Source organism: Salmo trutta, chromosome 9 (assembly GCF_901001165.1).
Source record: "Salmo trutta chromosome 9, fSalTru1.1, whole genome shotgun sequence".
NCBI classification, from domain to species: Eukaryota; Metazoa; Chordata; class Actinopteri; order Salmoniformes; family Salmonidae; genus Salmo; species Salmo trutta.
In genome coordinates, this window is record NC_042965.1 from 15416411 (window position 1) to 15427083 (window position 10673).

The 10673-nt window shown below is 42.8% G+C and overlaps 1 protein-coding gene across 2 annotated transcripts in view; it reads right to left on the reverse strand.

Annotated features, from left to right (window-relative positions):
• LOC115200026 (E3 ubiquitin-protein ligase DTX1) overlaps positions 1–7685 on the reverse strand; it is a 60812-nt gene extending 53127 nt beyond the window's left edge. Inside the window, exons 1-3 of one of the 2 annotated variants that reach the window (XM_029762676.1) lie at positions 7026–7685; positions 6624–6682; positions 5176–5850 (exon numbers count right to left, since the gene is read on the reverse strand). In XM_029762676.1, coding sequence (XP_029618536.1) covers positions 5176–5434 — 259 coding nt within the window. In that variant the 5' untranslated portion in view covers positions 5435–5850; positions 6624–6682; positions 7026–7685. The remainder of the gene's footprint in view (positions 1–5175; positions 5851–6623; positions 6683–7025) is intronic. The other variant, XM_029762677.1, reaches the window with a different exon arrangement.
• Positions 7686–10673: the final 2988 nt, after the last annotated feature.

Sequence of the window (10673 nt, forward strand, 5' to 3'; positions counted from 1 at the left end):
GAATGGTGTCTGTGAGTATAACAGAACTCCTATGGCAGGCAAAAACCTGACAAGGTTTCATGCAGGAAGTGGCCTGTCTGACAAGGAGTCGTGCGTCTTGCATCTGTTTATTGAAAAGTAAGGATCTTAGCTGTAACGTGACAATTCCCAGGGCTCCAATAGGCTCTCAGAACCCGCGAAAAACCTGAAGGATGACGAGGCGGCCTCTGGCTGAAACAGATTATCGCCTTTGGTAAGTGGCCGATCAGAGGACCATTGAAGGAGGCGCGTGCACGATTCGCCCCCGTGGAGAAATTTAATTCGGCTGTTTAGGCTCATTGCAGATTCCCGGTCGGAATATTATCGCTTTTCTACGAGATAAATGGCATAAAAATTGGTTTTAAACAGCGGTTGACATGCTTCGAAGTACGGTAATGGAATATTTAGACATTTTTTGTCACGCCATGCGCCATGCGCGAGACCGTGATGTAGCATTCTGATAGTGTCTAGAACTCACGAACAAAACGTCGCTGTTTGGATATAACGATGGATTATTTGGGACCAAACCTACATTTGTTATTGAAGTAGAAGTCCTGGCAGTGTATTCTGACGAAGAACAAGAAAGGTAAGAACATTTTTCTTATAGGAAATGTGATTATGGTGAAGGCTGAACTGGGTGGGTGTCTAAATAGCTAGCCCTGTGATGCCGGGCTATGTACTTAGATTATTGCAAAATGTGCTTCATCCGAAAAGCTATTTTAAAATCGGACATATCGAGTGCATAGAGGAGTAATGTATGTATAATTCTTAAAATAATTGTTATGCTTTTTGTGAACGTTTATCGTGAGTAATTTAGCAAACTGTTAGTAAATTCCCCGGAAGTTTGCGGGGGGTATGCTTTTTCTGAACGTCACATGCTAATGTAAAAAGCTGGTTTTTGATATAAATATGAACTTGATTGAACAGACATGCATGTATTGTATAACATAATGTCCTAGGTGTGTCATCTGATGAAGATCATAAAAGGTTAGTGCTGCATTTAGCTGTGGTTTGGGTTTATGTGACATGATATGCTAGCTTGAAAAATGGGTGTCTGATTATTTCTGGCTGGGCACTCTCCTGACATAATCTAATGTTTTGCTTTCGTTGTAAAGCCTTTTTGAAATCGGACAGTGTGGTTAGATTAACGAGATTCTTGTCTTTAAATAGCTGTAAAATAGTCATATGTTTGAGAAAATGAAGTAATAGTATTTCAAACGATTCAAAAATCGTGCCACTGGATTGAAGTGGCTGTTACGTAGGTGGGACGAATTCGTCCCACATGCGCCAGAGAGGTTAAAGAATCTGAAATCTAAAATATATTTTGATTTGTTTAACACTTTTTTGGTTACTACATGATTCCATATGTGTTATTTATTTGTTTTGATGTCTTCACTATTATTCTACAATGTAGAAAATAGTAAAAATAAAGAAAAACTCTTGAATGAGTAGGTGTTCTAAAACTTTTGGTTTATTTTGGAGAAAGCGGCGCATTTAAGTTGATCATGTGATATGGAAGTCATTTTCTGTTGCTTGTGAGTAAACCTGTCCAACAAAAATATGGAATATATTTGTGGTGTTAAGGGGGAAGGTGTTACAGGCTTTGGTTTTTCCATTTATATTTTGAGGTTGGACGTTGGCACGTGGGGCACAATGATTTATTAAAAAAAACAATCCTTTATCTGCTCTTCCCTGTTTTATTTTTCTCCACTTTTCGGTTTGGTGTGAGTTTTTCTTTTGTTTGCCTCTTCTTGGGTAAATTTTGTGGGCACTCATGGTGGGTGTCTTTTAGGTCTCAGTACTTGTTGCTAGTCAACTTTCTCTCAGCCTCACGGCAAAATGTGTAGAACAGCAGGAAATTTGCTTTAAAACTGCATCATTTTAAGTCGGTGCCCCGGGGCCCCAAATGCGGTAGTCCGACCCTGACCCTGTTGTTTTCAGCCTCTAGCTCCATCCACAGCTGCAGTAGACAGCAGCACCACTGGTATATTAACCATGGTCTTCCACCAGAGGAACAATCTGAGGCCCTGCAGCAGGCTAGTTGATTGTGGTTTTGCGCTTGTCCTTCACACAGCAAACATCCACTGTGAACAAATATATTAAAAGTCATAACAAACAGAGCCGAGGCCACGGTTTCCCATTCCAACGTTAATTTAAATGGTGGCTGTGCATCAATATCACATAGCCTCTCACCAGGGCCCTATATGAAGACAGCCACAGCTGCAGGAGCCTATCACAGTTTTTAGAAGGTGGAGGAGGGGGGTCTGGGGTGGGTGTCCAGGATGCTGTCCGTCAGCACCTGTTGTGACAGTTTTATCCCAGCTGAGGGGGAAGGTAACACGGAGAACGGCACAATGAGGAGCGATAAACGTCAGGCACAGGCCCAGCGCCATGGTAATGGCTGACAAACGGTTGGCTGGCTCCTCTCTCTCTCTCTCTCAGCCACCCAGTCTCAGCCACATGTGCAGCTCTATTCTATCGAAGGACACGACGACAAGGACAGCAGAAATCACCCACAGCACTTTCTTAGGCTTTTAGGCAAGTGTGACAGGCAGCCATGCTAAGATACTGCCTCGTCACATTCACACCAGCTAACATGATTTCACCGTGGCTATCAATTGAAGACCAATGACTTTGAATCCAACTGAACAATTCATTTCACTTCAAAGTAACATTTGTTGTGCCAATCCTCATAAGCTACACAGCATATAGGATAGCAAGAATGTTTTGCTCATGCTGAGTGAGTTGATATTCTATGAAAAAAGAAATGCACCGGCTAGTAAAACTCAATGAGATATCCTCCCCTTTCTCTCCTGCCCTCTCTCTGACACGGTGTCATGTTCTATGCCCTGTTAATATAGAAGTCTGGCCATTGGGACATAGAAGGTTCATCAATTAATGAATCTCTAGTATACATTAATTGTTCAGGTGAATGAGCCTGCGAGGCTAATTGAGGTGTCAAAGGATTCTCTATAGCTGAGACGGAACAGCTTTCTGAGACCTCCCCCACATGCGTGCATCCTCTCCCGCAACACACTGTGGCAGAATTTACATCTCAAACTCAGACAGGAACGCTTTGATAATCTTAGGCAAAAAACACTCTCATATCTGAGAAGCAAACGTGTCCAAGAAACAGAAGCAACACAGGCAGGCAAATTAACACCTCAGTGGAATACATTTGTAAGCTCAATGACCAAACAACCTATAGGGAGATCAGAAGCCTAGTATGTTTCTGTTGATTCTTGCTGGGATTGTGACCTTTGGTCCCAACTTTTCCGAGCCAAATAATAATAATAATATAGAACAGTCTCAATTCGTTGGGGCATTGACTCTACAAGGTGTCGAAAGCGTTCCACAGGGATGCTGGCCCATGTTGACACCAATGCTTCCCACAGCTGTGCCAAGTTGGCTGGATGTCCTTTGGGTGGTGGACCATGAAAAACCCAGCGGCGTTGCAGTTCTTGACACAGTTCTACCATACCCCGTTCAAAGGCACTTACATTTTTCCTTGCACATTCATCATTTGAATGGCACACATACACAATCCATGTCTCAATTGTCTCAATGCTTAAAAATCCTTCTTTAACCTGTCTCCTCCCCTTCGTCTACACTGATTGAAGTGGATTTAACAAGTGACATCAATAAGGGACTCACCTGGTCAGTATATGTCATGGAAAGTGCAGGTGTTCATAATGTTTTTTACACTCAGTGTATGTGATTGTATACAAATGAAAGCAAGGTTTAAATGATTATGTTTTAGTCAAATATTATATCTGTTTGGGTTTCTTGCGGTCAATTTGCTGTTTACAAATTATTTGTAATTATGTTCTGGCCCCTTGACCATCCACTCAAGAAAAAAAAATCGGCCTGCGGCTGAAACTAGTTGATAATCACTGATCTATAGGATATCTCTATCCTGTACTTCTAAGAGTATCTCTATTTACTAGATGGAGTCAATGCCGCTTTTCTCATCATGAATGATTGATAGGTTTGTACCTGAGAGTGGCAGCACTGTGAGTACTGGTAAGAGGCAAGAAGATGAAGCATGAAAATGCAACATCAAAACCAAACGTGAAAACGAATTATCTTTCACATTGTTATTTTCTGACAGAAAATATCCTTTTTCTGTTTTATGGCGCTGGAGAGAGTGAGGATTACAGCAGTCGATCACTTGAAATGCTTGGCTGCCTCATTCACGGTGACCTTTGGCAAGGTCATGACTTTAAAGCATAGAAGATGAGGTAATGATTAAGGTGGTTATGAAACTTGTTTTTCATCTGATGAGCATTAATGGTCCTCGGAGTGCTTCCTCTTCTGTTGTAGCAACAATACCCACCTCAACCTGTGGTTCAGATAGGTCCCAGTACATTTGGATCTCTCGCCTGACTTCCCCAAGGAGTTCAATTCAATTTGTTGTACGCAGTGGCAACTCGTCATTTTTTTGAGCCCCACAATATTTTTCTTTGATGACAAAATTTTCCAACGAAGGACAACAAGGTGAGTCCGAAAATGTCTTATATGCTGCTGCATAAATGATGTAATATGCCAGGGAGATATGGTCAGCCATATCAGCTATGTTTTTTTTAAAAAGGCAGTAAACGAGGCTGAATGAACTGTTTCGCTGCCAGACAAGGCTCCGCTGATAGCCAGGTGCAGCGGTGGTAAGGATTCACTCCATGGTGCTGGAAAGAAAGCTCTGCTGTTGGGACAGCTTTATGTAGGCACTAACAGTTTGTGGGCACCGCTTGGACCCGGTATAGTGCAGTTAATGTATTGTTTAGTGTTGTGTTGTGGCTTTGCTGGCATGCATCTAAAATAAATGCTTTTGAGTTTGCCCCACCATGATACTAATATCGCCAATGGTTGTACGGCAAATACAGAAATAGATGCACATCCTTCAAGGGTGGTTTCCATAATAAGTTGTTGAGCTAGGTTGCAAAGAAAATGTACACCATAATGGAGGGGTCTATTGGCTAAGAATGAACATCTGAATAATATGTACAGCATGCTGTGGCATGAACTGCACCTTTTACATTGTTCATCTATTCTACCATTGAAGTTCATAATGGGGAAATACAGTTATATAAGTGTCTGTGACCCCACATGCATCACATGATAATGATGATGAATGACACAGGTGTTTTGACTGGTTCTTACCTGTGTCCTGTCTAAACTGGTGCATGGACTGCAGGTCGATGATGTAAGAGGCCAGTTGGGTATCCACCTGTCCAAGGACCACAGTCCCCCGCACGTCTCCCTTCAGTACGTTCTCTATGTGGTGGCACGTTGCCGCGCTGTAGGGCCGCCAGCGCCCATGTTCGTTCAGCCACTCCCACACCACCACCCGGGCCAGGTTCTGAGGAGGGTACCCCAGCCCGTTGACCGACACCAGCACCCCAGAGCCTGGGCGTGCCATTGTTCCACTATGGCAACCGTGGTTCAGCTGCTGCTACTACGGTACAAGAAGACCACTGCTACCCAGCAGGCCACCAGAGATGCCCAAGCATTTGTTCTTCTTTTTTAAAACAACAATTAAAACTTTGATGTCAGCAGTCACTCTGATAGTCCTCGGTCAAATGGTGGTGTTTCCAGGGCACAGGTCCAGTGGAGTCATCTAGTTCACTTAGAATAAACTCACTGTCATCCTGAAGGTGGTTTTTTTTCACTGCAGTTTCTTTAACCAGCCTCTTTTTGAAATGCCAAAAGCAGCTAAGCTCCCGCCTCTTATGGCTTGATGTGTTTGAAGTGGCAGATGATGTTGATGAGCTTTGCAGAAGTATACAACCGGAGCAGTCTCAGAAAACCCAAGCAGATGAACATGGGATATACACTCTAAATCAGACAGGAGACAGGAAAGAATGTGACATAAAAAACGGATAGAAAATGCACATTGGTAGGATTTGTCCTGAGCTGACTTAGAAACGAAATCTCACCATGTCTTAACTAAAAGGACAAATGCCAACAAAAACATTATGATTTAAATACGTTCAAAGGATACCATCAATACTTCACAGTGTTATTACTCCATAATAAGCATGCTGCCCCAGGATCCTATACTTTGCATAGTTATTTCTAGGAAGTATGATGACACAATGTATATGTTACCATATCGACAGCAATGTAAGGATGATTGGAGTCTTTATCTTTTCATTTTGGAATTTATTTACAACATATTATTTATTCATTATTTACAATCATGTGCACGATGTTCCTCAACGGTATTCTACAATATTATCGAGGTCTCTTTTTTCGATACAGGGTTCGCATTCCTATTCAGCTCTTAAGTGTTTATGTGTTGAATATAATTATAGCTTAATCCAACACATACTAGGCTACCGAGATCTTAATTATACATTTAAAAAATATATATATTAAGTATAGCTACGTCCAAGCACAATTTTGTCCGGACTCGATAAAGCATTGTAATAATAATAGAGGTTTTGTTATAATCCCGTCGAGTTTGCAATGATTGCCTATTTTGGTCGGCAGACAGACCTGTAGGTTGTGATCGAGGCGAATGTTGCCTATTGCAAATTCAAGCAAAAATAAACATAGGCGCAAATCAAATCATAGGTTGTGATTTAGTATAACGCAGGAATACTTACAAAAAGGGTATTCGATTCTTCAGGACAGTAGCGTTATTCAAACCTGTGATATGTCCTCCCTTAAAATTACAAATAAAAATATCTTTCAGATGATGAATTGCCTCCCAATCAAGCAGTGCCGGGTGTTATTTCGAATTATTTTCATTTTTCCGTTCTATGCATCTCAGTTTATCCGAACTCCGACAGCCTGCTATGGATAAACAATAAAACGCATGCCCCAATTACAATCACCCGAACGTTTGAGGTGCGGAGCCATTATTGCTATAGGACTGGTCTGGTGGTTTTCCCCTTAGATGTATCAAATTAATTCGCTCATAAACTGAACATGCAAAAGTGGTCGAAAATTACGCACAACGGTCCACGAGCACCTGTGATGCTGACCAAGAAAATCTCTACTATTACCTTGGCTGCGCGCGTAATCGCGATGCTTTGTGGAAAAATGACAGGAAGATGTTGCATCGCTGAAGTAAAAATGAGACGACGGTGAACAGTATGTTCTAAAAACAGCAAAATATTGCTCATGTAAATGAACGAAATCAACTCTATTGTTTACTCATCAAATAAATAAATCCTTGCATGAAATTGGTCATATTCAACGCTTTGATCTGAACGCTTCCATTGAATTTCCTTAGCCTACATTCGGTAGACCGAAGCCGAGTCTGGGAGAAAAACCTGCGGTGTGTGCATCACAGCACTGGATTGTTGCTCCACAACTTTACGATAAAATAGTACGCTATAGAGATAATCCTAATAGAAAGCACCACTTTCGCGGCATAGGATATTTCTACACATGAATTTTGTTAAGAACTTGACTTTATCATAGCGAACTTGATATGTTCGCCACATTGATGGCAGCGGTGGGATTATCTCTGGTTTCCCATGTTTGCACCTCTAACTGCGTGCGCTCTCTCTCCACCTCTCTGTGTCCCGAATAGTGTAACCTGCTACTGTCTCTGACAAGAGGTCTGGATCTGTAGGACTATGTCTGGAGGTAGTGTACTTGCTCTGTAACCCTATGGTTACATGGTTCAAGCCCTTATCTGGCCGTGTCTCCTCGATGTCTAGGCCTTTGTTCTCTATCCTATGCTTCATTTGGTATTTTAAAATACATGTTTGGTTTTCCCAGTCGGTACTGATAGTATAGTGACATCTTGTGTCTAGATATGGAAATGTAGGCTAGAGGTAAACCTTCCACGAGTAATTCAATTGGATTGGTCCTAAGTAAATTGCATTTATTTCACTCAAGTATTGTAAATTAAGAGTTTCCATGTCAAAAATGGCCCACAATTTCTTCCATCCCATAAACTGTCTTTCTCCACATCTTCCAACCTTCTCTGATACAACATGGAGCCCTTTTCTGCCTAAAACAATACATAGAATATGCAGTATATAGACTAGTTGGGCCAGTCCTCTTCTTCATTCCCCCCCCCCACCTTTATTTAACCAGGTAGGCAAGTTGAGAACAAGTTCTCATTTACAACTGTGACCTGGCCAAGATAAAGCAAAGCAGTTCGACACATACAACAACACAGAGTTACACATGGAGTAAAACAAACATACAGTCAATAATACAGTAGAATAATAAGTCTATATACAATGTGAGCAAATGAGGTGAGATAAGGGAGGTAAAGGCAATAAATAGGCCATGGTGGCGAAGTAAATACAACATAGCAAGAAAAACACTGGAATGGTAGATTTGCAGTAGATTAATGTGCAAAGTAGAAATACAGGGGTGCAAAGGAGCAAAATAAATAAATACAGTAGGGGGATGGGCTATGTACAGGTGCAGTGATCTGTGAACTGCTCTGACAGCTGTTGCTTAAAGCTAGTGAGGGAGATAAGTGTTTCCAGTTTCAGAGATTTTTGTAGTTCGTTCCAGTCATTGGCAGCAGAGAACTGGAAGGAGAGGCGGCCAAAGGAGGAATTGGCTTTGGGGGTGACCAGTGAGATATACCTGCTGGAGCACATGCTACGGGAGGGTGCTGCTATGGTGACCAGTGAGCTGAGATAAGGGGGGACTTTACCTAGCAGGGTCTTGTAGATGACCTGGAGCCAGTGGGTTTGGCGACGAGTATGAAGCGAGGGCCAGCCAACGAGAGCGTACAGGTCGCAGTGGTGGGTAGTATATGGGGCTTTGGTGACAAAACGGATGGCACTGTGATAGACTGCATCCAATTTATTGAGTAGGGTATTGGAGGCTATTTTGTAAATTACATCGCCGAAGTTGAGGATCGGCAGGATGGTCAGTTTCACGAGGGTATGTTTGGCAGCATGAGAGAAGGATGCTTTGTTGCGAAATAGGAAGACGATTCTAGATTTAATTTTGGATTGGAGATGCTTAATGTGAGTCTGGAAGGAGAGTTTACAGTCTAACCAGACACCTAGGTATTTGTAGTTGTCCACATATTCTAAGTCAGAACCGTCCAGAGTAGTGACGCTGGACGGGCGGGCAGGTGCAGGCAGCGATCGGTTGAAGAGTATGCATTTAGTTTTACTTGTATTTAAGAGCATTTAGAGGCCACGGAAGGAGAGTTGTATGGCATTGAAGCTCGTCTGGAGGGTTGTTAACACAGTGTCCAAAGAAGGGCCAGAAGTATACAGAATGGTGTCGTCTGCGTAGAGTTGGATCAGAGACTCACCAGCAGCAAGAGCGACATCATTGATGTATACAGAGAAGAGAGTCGGCCCAAGAATTGAACCCTGTGGCACCCCCATACAGACTGCCAGAGGCCCGTTCAACAGGCCCTCCAATTTGACACACTGAACTCTATCAGAGATGTAGTTGGTGAACCAGGCGAGGCAATCATTTTGAGAAACCAAGGCTGTTGAGTCTGCCGATGAGGATGTGGTGATTGACAGAGTCGAAAGCCTTGGCCAGGTCAATCAATACGGCTGCACAGTATTGTTTCTTATCGATGGCGGTTAAGATATCATTTAGGACCTTGAGCGTGGCTGAGGTGCACCCATGACCAGCTCTGAAAGCAGATTGCATAGCGGAGAAGGTACGGTGGGATTCGAAATGGTCGTAATCTGTTTGTTAACTTGGCTTTCGAAGACCTTGGAAAGACAGGGTAGGATAGATATAGGTCTGTAGCAGTTTGGGTCTAGAGTGTCACCCCCTTTGAAGAGGGGGATGACCGCAGCTGCTTTCCAATCTTTGGGAATCTCAGACGACACGAAAGAGAAGTTGAACAGGCTAGTAATAGGGGTTGCAACAATTTCGGCAGATAATTTTAGAAAGAAAGGGTCCAGATTGTCTAGACCGGCTGATTTGTAGGGGTCCAGATTTTGCAGCTCTTTCAGAACATCAGCTGACTGGATTTGGGAGAAGGAGAAATGGGGAAGGCTTGGGCGAGTTGCTGTGGGGGGTGCAGTGCTGTTGACCGGGTAGGGGTAGCCAGGTGGAAAGCATGGCCAGCCGAAGAAAAATGCTTATTGAAATTCTCAATTATAGTGGATTTATCGGTGGTGACAGAGTTTCCTATCCTCAGTGCAGTGGGCAGCTGGGAGGAGGTTCTCTTATTCTCCATGGACTTTACAGTGTCCCAGAACTTTTTTGAGTTTGTGTTGCAGGAAGAAAATTTCTGCTTGAAAAAGCTAGCCTTGGCTTTTCTAACTGCCTGTGTATATTGGTTTCTAACTTCCCTGAAAAGTTGCATATCACGGGGGCTGTTCGATGCTAATGCAGAACGCCACAGGATGTTTTTGTCTTGGTTAAGGGCAGTCAGGTCTGGAGAGAACCAAGGGCTATATCTGTTCCTGGTTCGAAATTTCTTGAATGGGGCATGCTTATTTAAGATGGTGAGGAAGGCATTTAAAAAAAATAACCAGGCATCCTCCACTGACGGGATGAGGTCAATATCCTTCCAGGATACCCGGGCCAGGTCGATTAGAAAGGCCTGTTCGTTGAAGTGTTTCAGGGAGCGTTTGACAGTGATGAGTGGAGGTCATTTGACCGCTGACCCATTACCTAGGGACTGAATTTGTACAGTACAGTATGATCACTTGTTTATTACATATCTTGCCTCTGGAAGTCACTCATGCTGTGCT